This window comes from Crotalus tigris, unplaced genomic scaffold (genome assembly GCF_016545835.1).
Source record: "Crotalus tigris isolate CLP2741 ecotype Arizona unplaced genomic scaffold, ASM1654583v1 scf7180000024341.3516292, whole genome shotgun sequence".
NCBI classification, from domain to species: Eukaryota; Metazoa; Chordata; class Lepidosauria; order Squamata; family Viperidae; genus Crotalus; species Crotalus tigris.
The window spans coordinates 703,249-720,594 of record NW_024100511.1 but is presented as its reverse complement, the minus strand read 5'-3'; the positions used below and the strand labels follow the sequence as shown (position 1 = coordinate 720,594).

Genomic DNA, 17,346 nt, shown 5'->3' with positions numbered 1-17,346 from the left:
ATGGAATCGGCGAATCCCGAACCCGTTGCACGGGTTCATCAAATTGTGACTGGAAATGGTTATTGGGACCAATATCCCTATATTGACCAGTGGAAAATCAACATTACAGAAAGACCCACATGGTTAGCAAAATGTCAGATAGAATGTGCTAAGATATATTTGGCAAGCCAAAAAGCCAAGCCTCAAACAAAAGCTAAGATTTTCAGCCAGGAAGACAGGGAAGAAATTGCCAGACCAGCCCCCTATGTTCCTAGAAGAGAAGAAGGGAGAATAAATCAGCAAATTCCACCCCCTCTGCCTGAAAGAGAAGCCCAATTTCAGCCAGAAGCCGGTGAGAAAGGAAAATTAGCAACAGCTGGATCCCTTCAAGAGACTGATAAAAGCTTGGAAAACTTTGAAAACAAAACATCAGTTTCTAGCCGAACTAGGAGTAAGGCAGAAGTGAAAACAGAAGAAAATATTGCCCCTCTAAGAGAGGTGTTGGTTCCTGGACCAGATAATACTAATATTTCAATGCTTCAATATCTTCCCTTTACAACCACTGATCTCCTTAATTGGAAATTGCAATTTGGGCCATTTTCAGAAAAACCTCAAGAAATAATTGATCTATTTGCAAGCATTATACAGACCGATAACGCTTCCTGGGACGACATGCAACAACTTATCTCTACTTTACTAGATGTTGAAGTATAAATTAGGAAAAATCAAAGCCTTGTGGTAGCCATATCTTTAAAAATTCACCAACTTGCTTTAGTCAAGCCCTAGCCCAAGATCTTGCTTACTTGAAGTTAGTCAGACAAGAGGTTTGTTGTCTTCAATATGTTGATGATGTCTTAGTAACTGGCCAAAGCAGGGAGGATTGCTTTGAAAACATATCCAGACTGCTCCAATTGTTACAAGACTGTTTTTATAGAGCATCCAAAAAGAAAACACAATTAGTTCAAGAGACTGTAATGTATTTAGGCTATGAACTTTCACAAGGACAAAGAACTTTGGGCTCCCAGAGAAAGCAGGCTGTGTTACAGATTCCCACCCCCCAAACAAAACAGGAAGTTAGAGCCTTTTGGGGAATTACAGGCTTCTGTACAATTTGGATTCCTAACTTTGCTCTCACAGCTAAACCATTGTACCAAGTTTTAAGGGGACCAGAAAAAGAACCTCTTTTGTGGCAACAGGAACAAACCCAAGCAACCTCTTTTGTGGCAACAGGAACAAACCCAAGCAATGAGCAACAGGCTCTCACCACAGCCCCCGCCCTAGGACTACCTGATATCTCTAAGCCTTTTTCACTTCATGTGGATGTAAGACAAAATGTAGCTTTAGGGGTCCTTACCCAAAAACAGGGAAGTTGGAACCATCTTGTCACTTATCTATCAAAGCTGCTCGACATTTCTTCTCAAGGCTGGCCAGATTTGGGCCATAAGAGGGGAGTAGATCAACAGAAATTGTTACATCAATTACAGCTTCATAATTTGGCCGTTTCAAAATTGCGCCATTATATGATGGAACAACAACCCCCTCCAGTGGTTACAGCAACACATGTGGGGGTAAAGCACTGGAAATCAGATCCCTTGAGCCCAAGATGGAAAGGACCATATACTGTTGTCATGTGTTCTCCTTTGGCAGTGAAAACCTTGGAAGGAAAGTCTTGGATCCATTGGAGTAGAGTGAAAGCAGCTGCATCTGCAGATCCGGTAACCTACAAGGTGGATAAGACTGACAAGCCTTTGGTGTTGAAATTTACAAGAAATACAGCAACAGGCTCCCAACAAACGGTGTGATCAACAACCTTGCTGAGACACCCCAGGAAGCTGTCTCTCTACGCACGATGGAAGATATGAGGATTCTACAGCTCGTAATATTTTTTAATTATTTAATATGCACACATATTCCTACACAAATCAGTACAATGGCTACACAAGAGGTCATAATGCAGAAACCCTCTAATAAAGAATTATTGAGTAGCACACACCAAGAAAGAGCAGAAACACAGGGAAACCAAGGTTGTCAAAACTGTATCAAGACTACAAAACAAGGAAACCAGATAACCAAGACTTTGATTTATCATACAGTTATACCAGAAGGGTGCCAAGATAGTTCTCCTGACTCTTGTACATACAATAGAACTACATATAAAGTTTATAGAAAAGGGGTCCAATATCAGTGTTATAACCCAAAGTCTGATCCTGATCGTTGGGCCTTACAAATCAAAACACATAGAACAAGAACTAGCTATAAGGAGCAGGCACTCTTAGGGATCTCCCAATGGAAATCCAATCCACACTCGTTTTAGCGTCACCTTTGAAGTTTGCAAAGCAGCTAATTATTGGACTCCAACATATGGTTGCGGAGGGATCGGTAATATTCACAACTTTATCCCAAAACATAGGTACTTGTGCCCACCAGATGGATGTGCGGTAAATTTAAGTGGTGTTCATGTATTAAGTGGCATACCCAAGACCCAAAAGAGATAGACCACATCTTGTTTGAAAAGAATGAAACAAAAGCAGATTCCCGTGGAACGGATAACTGTAATTTGGTGACTCTCACAGTCAAGAATGGCAGTTGGTTCCTGGAACAAAATAGTTGGGAAAGTAAGATGTTTGGGATAGGAATAGATACAAATGGCTATGACCCAATGTCAGAAATAGAAGTCAAAATTATAACTGCAACCAAAAGACCAGAACAAAAATCATTATTTTGGTCACACTATGAGGAAATGGAGAACCTACATATTCCTGAAGTACCAAGACATGTAATCAATACCTTTGTTAAGTTAGCAGAAGACATTGCCCATACTTTAGGCGTGTCTAACTGTTTTGTGTATGGTGGAACAAACATGGGAGAAAGGTGGCCATGGGAGGCACAAGAGTTAAATTATACCAAGGTATTAGAAATGTCTAAAAATAATAATTTAACCAATACAAGTAGGAAAGATGGTGATTGGGCTCTCACTTCCAACTTGGTAGGACATGTATGTTACTCAAGAAACAAAACAGAATCTTGTGTAGCAGTAGATGATCTCCTATGCACAGGGACAAGGGAAAACGATAAATGGTGGTCTGGAACCAACGAGACCACTGCTATGGATCCTGGAATTAACAAGGCTGCTATAACTATGAAGGTTTGTAGGCCTGAAGGTCTTGTTAATTCTAGGATGTATTTTAATTCCTTGCTTACTCCCCTGTCTTATAGCCATGATTTGGAGGATCTCAGAAAGTACAGCCCAATTAACTGCAAAACATGAAACAATGTTAACCTTATGGGAATATAAAATGGTATCTTCAAGAGATCCTGAATCAGAGGTAGAATAATGGAAGTTTAAGCTAGAAAACTTCCAAAGGGGGGAGTAAAGTGGAAAGAAATAGAATAACATAGAATAAAAATGAATAAGTATAATAATAATAATGATAATGAAAGAAATCACTAAAAGCAAAATGATGTGTCTGCATAATTCCTGGAAGAAAGCTGTTAGCAATAGCTGTAATGACCTAATGCATATTGAGAAACATTGTATAATACCTTCTATTCATTGTATGCCTGTGAGAAACTAACTGAAAATTATACAATGTAAGATTCCATGAATACTCCCTTTGTTCCTTAGAAAGGGAGAGCTATAAAGATTGTAGTTTGGACCCTCCCCCTTGTTCAGAAATTTGTTGATTGTTAATCGCTTCTGAACCTTTGCGCAAAAATAAACCTGTTTCACCCTTTGGAATTCATAAAAGTCCTTTATTTTTTTTAAAGTCTTTTTACTTTTTCCACAAGAAAAGAACTTTGGACATAATACAGAACTAGAAAACTGGCAAAGTTTATGGGAAGGAAATGCTAAATTAACGACAACAGTGGCATATAAAGAAAACTTATATAAAATGTTTTACAGATGGCATATGACACCAGTGAGATTAGCAAAACTATTTAAAAATACTTCAAACAAGTGTTGGAAGTGCAAACAAAAGCCAGGTACCTATTACCATATCTGGTGGACATACCCTAAAGCTAAAAGATTTTGGTCAAAAATACACTTATGGTTGGAGAAAATGACTAAAAAACAAACAGATTTTAAGCTAGAATTATTTTTGTTAGGAATAATAGGTGCAAATTATGAGACAGAGTGTATATATTTAATTTTACATGTACTAACTGCAGCAAGAATTGTATTTGCCCAATAGTGGAAAAATGAAAACCTACCAATGGAAGAATTAAGGAAATATTAGAGTGTGCAGAAATGAATAGATTGACTTTAAAGATAAAAGAGAAAGAAGATTCAGTGTATTCTAGAACATGGGATAATTTTATATATAAAAGTATGGAGCATTATATATATATGGAGCAGACTCCCCAACCAGTCCCCTCTCTCCTGCATTCAACGAACGCTGCCCAGAACTTCCAGCCCCACCAACCGAAGGTTTGGGGCGTCACCAGGACAACGGTCGGCTGGGCAGCGCAGCTAAGATGGCGGTACGGCCGAATCGTTGCTCACACGCTCGAGAGAGATGGGCTCGGCTGGTGCATTCCGTGTCGCGCGGAGATGACGTCCTCCGGGGTGGCGGCTGCTTCCCTCAATCGCAGGGAGCTGCGGTCGCCGCCGCCGTCGCGCGCGCGAAGATGGCGGGAATGGCCGAGGCGGCCCCGGGTGGCGGCGACGGCGCTGGCGGGGCCGGGCTCCGCCAGGGCTCCCCGTCGGAACCCTCTTCGCTACTGTTGCAGGCGGAGGGCGGGCAGCCGCGGCGGAGTACTTTCGCTAGCGGCGGCGATGGACACCCTCCTCCCTGCACCGAAACGCTCGGCTTCTACGAAAGCGATCGGCACCGCAAGAAGCAGCACCGCTGCGCGCCCTCGGGTAAGATTCCGTCGCGGGCTCCTAAACATGTGCAGAGTGTTTCTTTGGAGTTTCATACTTGTGGAAAGCTTGGGAGGGGAGTGCAGAAAAGGAGGAGAAAAACAACGTGTGCAGAGCGCTTTTTTGCGTGTTTCATCATGGAAAACTTGCGGGGGTGGGGGAATGCAGAAAACCTGGGGAGCGGAGTGAGCCCCATTTGCACCCCAACCTGTTGGGTCCCCGATGTCCCGTGACGGGCCTTCTTCCTCCACTCGCTTTTTCCAAAGCTGGTTTCATTTTTGTAAGTTGTGGTGCTTAAGTTTTGCACCGAGGTAGGGTGGATAGAGATACCTCTTTTCTCCCTTGATGCCCAAAAGAGGACTCTTGTATGTTTTCTCCAATAACAATGACTGTGCTGGAGACTGCGGATGCCTGAATTTGGTCTTCACGCTGCTCACATTGCCTCCCTCTGGCTCATGAAAGACTTCCCTTAATTATTTTGGGGAATCTATTTTAGGTATCCAAGTTTGAAAAAGGAGGCTCAGGTCTCTGTCTTAATCTGTTTTCTGGGACAGGTTCCTGCTTTATATGTGAAACTTGGATGTGGGCACATCAATATAAAATTAGCTTTACTTTTGTTCAGGAACAAGAGGTAAAGAATCATCCAATGCTATGAAACATATTCTTGGCATTGGATTTGAGTGCACATGATTGCTTTCTTGCATAAGGGATAGAATTTTGGGAGTTGAAATCCACAAATTATAAAAGGACCAAGTTTGAAGATTCCTGACTTAGAGGAAAGAAATATTCCTATGCGAATGCTGTTTGTCGACTTTAGTTTGGGATTTAATGCTATCATTTCTCAGAATTTAGTAGATAAACTGAACCTTTTAAGCTTCAATACTCCTTTGTGCAACTGGATTCTTGATTTTCTCACTGATAGGCCCCAGTATGTGTGATTTGGGACTAATATTTCTAAGACCGTGTTCTTGAGCAAAGGTTCTCCTCAGGGCTGTGTCCTAAATCCTCTGTTAACCCTTTAACTCATGACTGTTGTGCAAGGTTTTGCTACCAACCATATGGTGAAGTATGTAGATGATACAATAGTGGTGGGCCTTATTCAGTATGATAATGAGGGTGATTACTGGGAGGAGGTAGAGGGTTTGATGAATTGGTGTAATTAAAAAAAGGCTGGTTTTAAATCTAGGAAAAACAAAAGAGATCTTGTCGATTTCAGAAAAGGCAGGTACAGCCATAGACCTCTGTGTATTGATTATTCCACTGTGGAGGTGGTTAATAGTATCAAGTTTCTGAGTGTGCGGCTGAAGAGCAGATTAGCTTGGTTGCTCAACAATGAGACTGGTGAAGCGGGAACAGCAGAGCCAGCATTTTCTGTGTCTCATGAGAAGATCATTTCTTCCTTCCCCTATCCTTACTACTTTCTATAGAGGGACAACTGAAAGCATCCTGTTGTACTATATTACTGTGGTTTGGAAGTATTACTGTTTCGGACAGGAAGGCTGTGCAGAGAGTGGTGAGGACAGCAGAAAAGATTATTAGAAGTTCACTTTCTTCTGTTCAGGACATACCATATAAGAGATGCTTGACCAGGGTCCGCAGTATTGTCAGAGGTGCTACACATCCTCTCCATGTGTTACCTTCTGAGAGGAGGCCTCATGGTATCCGAAACAGAACAACTAGATTCTGTAATAGGTTTCTACTATATAATATCAACCTTGTTAACTCTTAAAACTCTTTTCTGCCATGTATTCTAAATCGACTGTGATTTTTTTTATATATTTCCCATGTTTCTCTGAAAATAAGACCTATCCCCAAAATAAGTCCAAGCTTGAGTTTTAGGGGTAGGGCTAATATAAGCCCTACTCCGAAAATAAGCCCAGGGAGGGTGGACATATCCAGCACAAGCAGTGACATGTGCATGGGGGCCGATGGTATCTGGCAGCAGCTGCAGCCTGCTGGCCCCTTGGAGCAGCAACATAGGTAAGTCCAGCACGGAGGCTCGGGGGGCAGGCAATCCAGACATGCCATGCGCTTTTTGGAGAAATGACAGAGACTGGAAGCTTTGTCTGCTTGAAAATAGGGCGGTTGGAAATGGAGGGATTTGCTCTGTTTCCAACCACCCCGTTCTTAAGCAGACGAAGCTTCTATTCTCCGTCATTTGTCTGTCTGGGAGAAAAGTCTTTGGGCGCCCCATAGGAACCCAAACACTTCTCATCCAGAGGGAGACTGGCACCTTCATCTGCTTGAAAATGGGACGATTGGAAACGGATTCGCTCTGTTTCCAACCGCGTCATTTTCAAGCAGATGAAGCTTTTAGTCTCTGTGAACAGCAGCAGCAGAATCCTGCCCCCCCCCCCGGGACAGAGTGGCAGGGTCAGCCCCACACTCTTCGGGCTTTGGCAGGTGCTGCAGCTCTCATTCCAACTGCGAGGTGTGGTGGGGCTGCCCCTGGCCATTTTTGGCTTTTACCCAGTGCGGCTTTGGCGGGTAACTGGTAGGCGGAGGGAGGCAGCGCCACCCTGAAAAATAAGACATCCCCAAAAATAAGACCCATGTTGGACTATATGTATAGACCCACATCCCTACATATACGTAGCAATAAATATTAAATATTGTCCATCTTGAATATATAACGGAGGGAGGAAGCTTGAGAGTTCGCAAGGTTAATGCTATATGGAGAGAATACAAGTATGGCTATATAAAAGTTTTTCTCCTTCATTGATAAAAGTTTTCTTGACTAGATCTTCTCTTGCACAAGCAAAAAACAATTGGACAGATACTTAAGTGGGTAACATTTCTAATTTAGGATTAAGACTATCTTATATTGCTTTTTTCAGTTAACGATTCACTATACCACACATTGGCAACCTGCAGCTCCGGAGCTGCAGGTGACTCTTTGAGCCTTCCCCTGCGGCTCCCAGCCTCCTCTGCCATTTGCAGAGACAGAGAGAGGCACTTGCGCTTCCCTTCTCTCTCTCTCTCTCTCTCTCTCTCTCTCTCTCTCTCTCTCTCTCTGTGTGTGTGTGTGTGTGTAAAAAGAGAGTGGACTCACGGTGTTCTCCAAGAGCTGAAAAGCTTACTGGGCGGAGCTCCTCCCTTTGCTGCATCTCTGCAGGAAGCAGGAAGCAGGAAGGGCAGGAGAGAGCTAGCTAGCCCAGCTATGCTGGCTCAGGAATTCTGGGAGTTGAAGTCCATGAATCATAAAAGAGCCAGGGTTGCCTACCCTAGAGCTTATTGGAGAACAGCTTGAAGCCAGCTTGCCAGGTGAGCAGAAGATTGGAGAGAGGGAGAGGGGGGGGGAGAGAAAGAGAGAGGGGGAGAAAGAGAGAGAGAGAGAGGGAGAGAAAGAGAGTGAGAGGAAAGAGAGAGAGAAAGAGAGTGGGGGAAGAGGACTGGCAGACCAAGGGCAGAAAGAGAGAGAGAGAGAGAGACAGAGAGAGAGGAAAAAGAGAGAGAGAGAGAGGAGAGGAAAGAGAGAAAGAAGGAGAAAGGGAGAGAGAGGGAGGGAAAGAGAGGGGGGAGAGACAAGAGACACAGAGAGAGAGAGACTCTTTTGACATCTAAAATGAAGATAACACTGCATATACCCTTTTTTACCTTTATGAGGTATACTTCGTGCTTCGAGGTGCTCCTCGAAGCACGAAGCTGAAAACACCAGCCTGAAGATGACGAATGGGACTTCGTCGAAACGTCGCCAAGACACTTCCAATTTTACGCGGGAGAAAACCCGAATAACCAAAGATCTACGTATATGTGTGTGTGTGTGTGTGTGTGTGTGTGTATATATATATATATATATATATACATATATATATATATATATATATATATATATATATATATACACACACACATATATATATTTGTTTTCTGAGGTTTTCGCGGGTATTTGTATATAGGTCTTTGGTTGTTCGGGTTTTCTCCCGCGTAAAATTGGAAGTGTCTTGGCAACGTTTCGACTACAAGAACGCCAGAAACAAACCCCTCCTCCCTCACAGCCACACATGAAACAAACAGTGCATAACATCTCAGATAGGATCCTCACCAAAGCCGAAACCAATGTCCTTTCCAAAGGATTCAACTTTGCAGTCGCTCCCAAACACATCCCCACTGAAACCATTATATGTGGAGTTGAAACCAGCCTGACCAAAATCAACCCCGATGACGCTAACAAAATCAGACTCAAAATCACCAACATCCTCTGCACCAGCAAGCCACCCAAAAGCAACTTACCCAAAGAGGAACAGACAGCACTACGTAACCTGAAAGAAGACACCAGCATAATAATCCTACCAGCAGACAAGGGCAACGCCACGGTGGTTATGAACACATCTGACTACCAAACCAAATTAACCAACCTACTCCAAGACTCCACATACAAACCCCTAAATACAGATCCCACCACCTACCTGGAAAAAACCACCAGACCAAGATAAAAGCCTCCCCCATTAGCGAAGAGATCCAGCAAAGAATCATTCCCAGAGAGAAATCATCCAGATGCCCCAAACTCTATGGTCTCCCCAAGATACACAAAGAAGGAACCCCACTCAGACCTATAGTCAGCTCCATAGGCTCACCTCTACAAAACCTAGCCAAATTTCTCGCCAAACAACTACAGCCCTATGCAGAATCCATCACCTCACACGTAAAAAACTCATTCCAGTTTATAGAGATCATAAAGAAACAAAGCTTACAGCCCAGCGACCTACTAGTGAGCTTCGATGTCATATCCCTCTTCACCCAAGTGCCTATCAAAGAAGCCTTGACAGCTATTCAAAACAAATATAACCCCCCCAAACACATCTTAGATCTGACCAACCACTGCCTATCCAACACATACTTCATCTATAATGGACAAAAATACAAACAAACAGAAGGAGCACCCATGGGATCACCCCTCTCACCTGTCATTGCCAACCTACATGGAACACTTTGAAACCCAAGCTCTAGAAAAATCGGATCACAAACCCAAACTCTGGCTCAGATATGTAGACGACACCTTCATAATCTGGCCACATGGGAAAGAAAAACTGGACAACTTCCTCACACACCTCAACAGCCTACACCCCAAAATACAGTTCACCATGGAAACAGAAGCTAACAACCAACTTCCCTTCCTGGATGTCTTAGTCTACAAGAAATCCAATGGCTCCCTAGGACACACCATCTACCAGAAGAAAACACACACAAACCGCTATCTGCACGCTCTCTCACACCACCACCCAGCACAGATCAACTCTGTAGCCAAGACACTCATCTCCAGAACAAAACGCTTAGCTGACGAACAACACCTAAAACCCGAACTACACACTCTCACCAATGTACTAACATCCAATGGATTCCATAGAAATAAGATTACAAACCTAATCCAAAAAGAAACCCCCACTAAAATCCAAGACAAAGAACAAGAAAACGGCAAAGCCCTCCTCCCATACATAAAAGGCACCACAGACAGAATCAGTAAGATCCTCCATAAACACAACATCAAAACAGCATTCTGCACAAACAGAAAAATATCCACCATCCTTAGAAACCCCAAAGATAAAATTGAATTAGAAAATCAAGGAGTATACGAAATCCCATGCACCACTTGTCCCACCACATACATCGGACAAACCAACAGAAGAATAAGTGCACGCATTGAAGAACATAAGAACTCAGTCAAAAAAGAGGAACCAACATCTTCCCTGGTCCAACACCTTAAAGCCACAGGACATGAAATTGACTTTAAAAATACCAGAACCATTGCCAAAAGTGAACATTTTAATAACAGAATAATCAGAGAAGCCATCGAGATAGAAAAACGCCCACACAGCATGAACAAGCGAGATGATACCTCCCGCCTACCAGCCATTTGGAAACCTGCCCTTATTGACAAACGACTCCCTAACCCAAAATCTTAAACCCCTCTGCAACTCAGACTAACCTGAGCACAACCAAACAGAACACTCCCCCAGCCAATCAGAGCACAGCCAAGCCCCTAACCATTCAGAACACACCTCCACCCAATCAGAACACAGCCAAGCTCCCACCCAATCAGTTCATACCCTCACTGGCAGTTAAAAGGAAGAAACAGCTAAAACCACACATTGCTGCTCAAAGCAAGAAGCTAAAAACACCAGCCTGAAGATGACGAATGTGACTTCGTCGAAACGTTGCCAAGACACTTCCAATTTTACGCGGAGAAAACCCGAACAACCAAAGACCTACATATATATATATATATACATACACACTCTGCACCAGCAAGCCACCCAAAAGCAACTTACCAAAGAGGAACAGACAGCACTACGTAACCTGAAAGAAGACACCAGCATAATAATCCTACCAGCAGACAAGGGCAACGCCACGGTGGTTATGAACACATCTGACTACCAAACCAAATTAACCAACCTACTCCAAGACTCCACATACAAAACCCTAAATACAGATCCCACCACCTACCTGGAAAAAACCACCAGATCCAAAATAAAAGCCTCCCCCATTAGCGAAGAGATCCAGCAAAGAATCATTCCCAGAGAGAAATCATCCAGATGCCCCAAACTCTATGGTCTCCCCAAGATACACAAGAAGGAACCCCACTCAGACCTATAGTCAGCTCCATAGGCTCACCTCTACAAAACCTAGCCAAATTTCTCGCCAAACAACTACAGCCCTATGCAGAATCCATCACCTCACACGTAAAAAACTCATTCCAGTTTATAGAGATCATAAAGAAACAAAACTTACAGCCCAGCGACCTACTAGTGAGCTTCGATGTCATATCCCTCTTCACCCAAGTGCCTATCAAAGAAGCCTTGACAGCTATTCAAAACAAATATAACCCCCCAAACACATCTTAGATCTGACCAACCACTGCCTATCCAACACATACTTCATCTATAATGGACAAAAATACAAACAAACAGAAGGAGCACCCATGGGATCACCCCTCTCACCTGTCATTGCCAACCTCTACATGGAACACTTTGAAACCCAAGCTCTAGAAAAATCGGATCACAAACCCAAACTCTGGCTCAGATACGTAGACGACACCTTCATAATCTGGCCACATGGGAAAGAAAAACTGGACAACTTCCTCACACACCTCAACCGCCTACACCCCAAAATACAGTTCACCATGGAAACAGAAGCTAACAACCAACTTCCCTTCCTGGATGTCTTAGTCTACAAGAAATCCAATGGCTCCCTAGGACACACCATCTACCAGAAGAAAACACACACAAACCGCTATCTGCACGCTCTCTCACACCACCACCCAGCACAGATCAACTCTGTAGCCAAGACACTCATCTCCAGAACAAAAACGCTTAGCTGACGAACAACACCTAAAGCCCGAACTACACACTCTCACAATGTACTAACATCCAATGGATTCCATAGAAATAAGATTACAAACCTAATCCAAAAAGAAACCCCCACTAAAATCCAAGACAAAGAACAAGAAAACGGCAAAGCCTCCTCCCATACATAAAAGGCACCACAGACAGAATCAGTAAGATCCTCCATAAACACAACATCAAAACAGCATTCTGCACAAACAGAAAAATATCCACCATCCTTAGAAACCCCAAAGATAAAATTGAATTAGAAAATCAAGGAGTATACGAAATCCCATGCACCACTTGTCCCACCACATACATCGGACAAACCAACAGAAGAATAAGTGCACGCATTGAAGAACATAAGAACTCAGTCAAAAAAGAGGAACCAACATCTTCCCTGGTCCAACACCTTAAAGCCACAGGACATGAAATTGACTTTAAAAATACCAGAACCATTGCCAAAAGTGAACATTTTAATAACAGAATAATCAGAGAAGCCATCGAGATAGAAAAACGCCCACACAGCATGAACAAGCGAGATGATACCTCCCGCCTACCAGCCATTTGGAAACCCGCCCTTATTGACAAACGACTCCCTAACACAAAAAATGATACCAGACCCACACTCACAAAAACCACACAGGATGTCACCACCACACATCCACGCAAAAAACAAACCCAAAGCCACACCGATGACAAGGCACGACCACAAACCAGAAGCCAGACCACAGCTGCATCATTAGCCACTTTAAACCCCTCCAATCCATACATGAAGCAAACTGACACCCTCCATGAAGAGGCAGCACGACCACAAACGCGAAGCCAAAAAATAGCAAGGCAGCCCAAAATCTCAAACCCCTCTGCAACTCAGACTAACCTGAGCACAACCCCAGCCAATCAGAGCACAGCCAAGCCCCTAAACATTCAGAACACACCTCCACCCAATCAGAACACAGCCAAGCTCCCACCCAATCAGTTCATACCCCCACTGGCAGTTAAAAGGAAGAAACAGCTAAGACCACACATTGCTGCTCAAAGCAGGAAGCTGAAAACACCAGCCTGAAGATGACGAATGGGACTTCGTCGAAACGTTGCCAAGACAATATATGTCTTTAATAATTTTGAATATTGGAATCCCAGGTATGGACATTTAAAGTCAATCAGATAAAAATAAAGAGCTCTGGGATGTAAGATAAAAGGCTTTTTTATTAATTGCTGAGCTTTCGTTAACAACCTGTTAACATCATCAGAGCAAAGGGCTAAATAAGAAGGGGGAGTATGTGCATAAATTTACATAACAGTTAAAAAAACCATTTGCAGTGAGGCATGTGCACATAATGTGCTTAAGAAGCTCTTAAAGGCATAGAGCAGTCAGTCTCAAGACTATTTTAAAAGTCGCGCTTGTCAGCTGTTTGGCACGTAGATCCAGCATGCCTTTTAGCCAGCCTCTTGGATTGTATAGTTTGTTTGGTGTAGGGTTGTTGTGTGTGTGTGTTTTGTTGGATACGGTTATTTAGAATGTTTGTGTGTGTTCATTTGTAATGCTTATTAGTTGTGGGTGGTTTTGTGGTGTTTGGGAATTGGGCTGTAATATTTTGTTCCATTGAATGTGATAAGTCATATTTCATTGCAGGGGGGAGTTTTGGTCTTGGTCTTAATATTCTGTTGTTACTTAGGTGTTGTGTGTGTATGTTTTGTTGTGTGTGAGTATCTTGTGAGGTTGCAAGATTTATGTTTTGGATGTTTGTGTCCTGGATGTTGTGGTCAGGGGGGTTGTTGTTTCTGTGTGTGAGAATATCATGAGCAATGCTCATGATTCCACCAAAGGAGGCCGTCTTTTAAAAGAAGCTTGGTTTTCAGACTGTCATTCTATTAATAGACACATAGACCTACTACCTCCTTACCAAACCCTAAAAAGTCATTTACAAAAACATAAAATACCTAAACACTTCAACCCAACCAATAATAACACAAAAACACCACCCCACCCACTTATCAAACCCCAAACCAACACAATAGATGTCCTTTCTACAACACAATCCTTTTCATCAAACCTAATTAAAGAATATAATTCTAACACAACCATGACAACTCACACAACCAACACACCATGTTCTGATATTCTCACACACAGAAACAACAATAAGTGCACGCATTGAAGAACATAAGAACTCAGTCAAAAAAGAGGAACCAACATCTTCCCTGGTCCAACACCTTAAAGCCACAGGACATGAAATTGACTTTAAAAATACCAGAACCATTGCCAAAAGTGAACATTTTAATAACAGAATAATCAGAGAAGCCATCGAGATAGAAAAACGCCCACACAGCATGAACAAGCGAGATGATACCTCCCGCCTACCAGCCATTGGAAACCCGCCCTTATTGACAAACGACTCCCTAACACAAAAAATGATACCAGACCCACACTCACAAAAACCACACAGGATGTCACCACCACACATCCACGCAAAAAGCAAACCCAAACCCACACCGATGATGAGGCACGACCACAAACCAGAAGCCAGATCACAGCTGCATCATTAGCCACTTTAAACCCCTCCAATCCATACATGAAGCAAACTGACACCCACCATGAAGATGAGGCACGACCACGAACGCGAAGCCAAACAATAGCAATGCAGCGCACCATCTCACATCCCGGTGCAACTCAGACTAACCTGAGCACAACAAAGCCCCCACCCAAACAGAACACTCCCCCAACCAATCAGAGCACAGCCAACCCCCCATCCAATCAGAGCACAGCCAAGCTCCTAACCAATCAGAACATACCTCCAATCAGAACACAGCCAAGCTCTCATCCAATCAGTTCATACCCCCACTGGCAGTTAAAAGGAAGAAACAGCTACGATCACACGTCGCCAAGACACTTCCAATTTGACGCGGTAGAAAACCCGAATAACCAAAGACCTACCTACCTACACACACGTGTGTGTGTGTGTGTGTGTGTGTGTGTGTATATATATATACACACACACACACACACACATATATATATATGTACATGTATATATATCTGTATATATATCTGTATATGTATATATGTGTGTATATATATATATGTACATATATGTACATATATATGTATATATATATATATATATATATATATATATATATATATATATATATATATATATATATATATATATATATATATAATATTTTCTGAGGTTTTCACGGGTGTTTGTATGTAGGTCTTTGGTTATTCGGGTTTTCTCCCGCGTCAAATTGAAAGTGTCTTGGCGACGTTTCGACAAAGTCTCATTCATCATCTTCAGGCTGGTGTTTTCGGCTTCGTGGTTCTAGGAGCAACGTGTGTGTGTATGTCTGTATATGTATGTATGTATATATATGTATGTGTGTGTATGTATGTATACACACACACACACACACACACACACACAAGGATATATGCAGTGTTATCTTCATTTTAGATATCAAAAGGGTTTTCCAGCTCCCAGTGCTTTGTTTTCAGTGGGAAATGGGTCCAAGTGGCTCTTTGAGTGTTTTGGATTGCCTACCCCTGCACTATACAATCCTAAATGTGTTTTCAGGAAGTAAACTTCTCTATATTTGGTGATTTTGGGGTGTATATAAAGCATTGTGTGCTTGATGTACTATAAAATCAGGGTATTATTTGTATTACAGTCTTCCTGCCTTCAGTAAATATCTATATATTGTTGGGTGCCTTTGTTTCCTTGCATTTTTTAGAGATATTTAGTTAGTTAAAATGGTTAGGAATATGACATGCTTAATAATGAAAATACTTGATATGGTGGAGGAAAAATAAAGTGGGAGTCAAATTCTGTAACAGACTTTGAAAAAAGGGATAATGTCAAGGTTTGCCTCCAGGGTGATGTTCAAAAGAAAGCTGTAACCCGTTGGATGTTTTTACCTCTTCAACCTATTTATATTTAAGAAGTGCTCTTAAACCATGGTGTTTCTGAAAGAACTCTCTGCTGCTAATTATAGAAATTAACTTCAGGTAGGAAGATCCCATTTCGGGCATTATTATGTTGTTGTTAATTGCGAAGTCGTGTCCAACCCATCACGACCCCATGGACAACGTTCCTCCAGGTCTTCCTGTCCTCTACCATCTTCTGGAGTCCATTTAAATTCACACCTACTGCTTCAGTGACTCCATCCAGCCATCTCATTCTCTGTCGTCCCCTTCTTCTATTGCCCTCAATCTTTCCCAGCATTAGGCTCTTCTCCAGTGAATCCTTCCTTCTCATTAGGTGGCCAAAGTACTTGAGTTTCAACTTCAGGATCTGGCCTTCTAAAGAGCAGTCGGGGTTGATCTCTTCTAGGACTGACCGGTTTGAACGCCTTGCAGTCCAAGGGACTCGCAGGAGTCTTCTCCAGCACCATAGTTCAAAGGCCTCAATTCTTTTGCGCTCAGCCTTTCTTATGGTCCAACTTTCACAGCCATACATTGCAACTGGGAAAACCATGGCCTGGACTATACGCACTTTTGTTGGCAGGGTGATGTCTCTGCTTTTTAGAATTCTGTCTAGATTTGCCATAGCTTTCCTCCCCAGGAGCAAGCGTCTTTTAATTTCTTGGCTGCAGTCCCCATCTGAGGTGATCTTGGAGCCCAGAAAAATAAAATCTGTCACTACCTCCATTTCTTCCCATCTATTTGCCAGGAATTGAGAGGGCCGGATGCCATGATTTTGGTTTTCTTAATGTTGAGTTTCAAGCCAACTTTTGCACTCTCCTTCTTCACCGCATCAAGAGGCTCTTTAGTTCCTCTTCACTTTCTGCCATTAGAGTGGTATCATCTGCATATCTTAGGTTGTTGATATTTCTCCCGGCAATCTTAATTCCAACTTTTGATTCATCTAGCCCTGCCTTTCTCATGATGTGCTCTGCATATAAGTTAAATAGGCAGGGCGACAATATACAGCCTTGCCGGACTCCTTTTCCAATTTTGAACCAATCAGTGGTTCCGTGTCCAGTTCTCACTGTTGCTTCTTGACCCGCATATAGGTTTCTCAAGAGACAAATGAGATGGTCTGGTACTCCCATCTCTTTAAGAACTTGCCACAATTTGTTGTGATCCACACAATCAAAGGCTTTTGCATAGTCAATGAAGCAGAAGTAGATGTTTTTCTGGAACTCCCTAGCTTTCTCCATGATCCAGCGTATGTT

The 17,346-nt window shown here is 42.6% G+C and overlaps 1 protein-coding gene across 13 annotated transcripts in view; it reads left to right on the top strand.

The window, feature by feature from the left end:
- Positions 1-4,435: 4,435 nt before the first annotated feature.
- TAPT1 (transmembrane anterior posterior transformation 1) overlaps positions 4,436-17,346 on the top strand; it is a 155,053-nt gene continuing 142,142 nt past the window's right edge. For 2 of the 13 annotated variants that reach the window (XM_039326536.1, XM_039326529.1), the window contains exon 1: positions 4,441-4,843. In XM_039326536.1, the coding sequence (XP_039182470.1) occupies positions 4,456-4,843 (388 nt within the window). In that variant the 5' untranslated portion in view covers positions 4,441-4,455. Of the gene's footprint in view, positions 4,844-17,346 lie in introns of all 13 variants that reach the window. The other 11 variants (XM_039326530.1, XM_039326527.1, XM_039326537.1 and 8 more) reach the window with 10 other exon arrangements.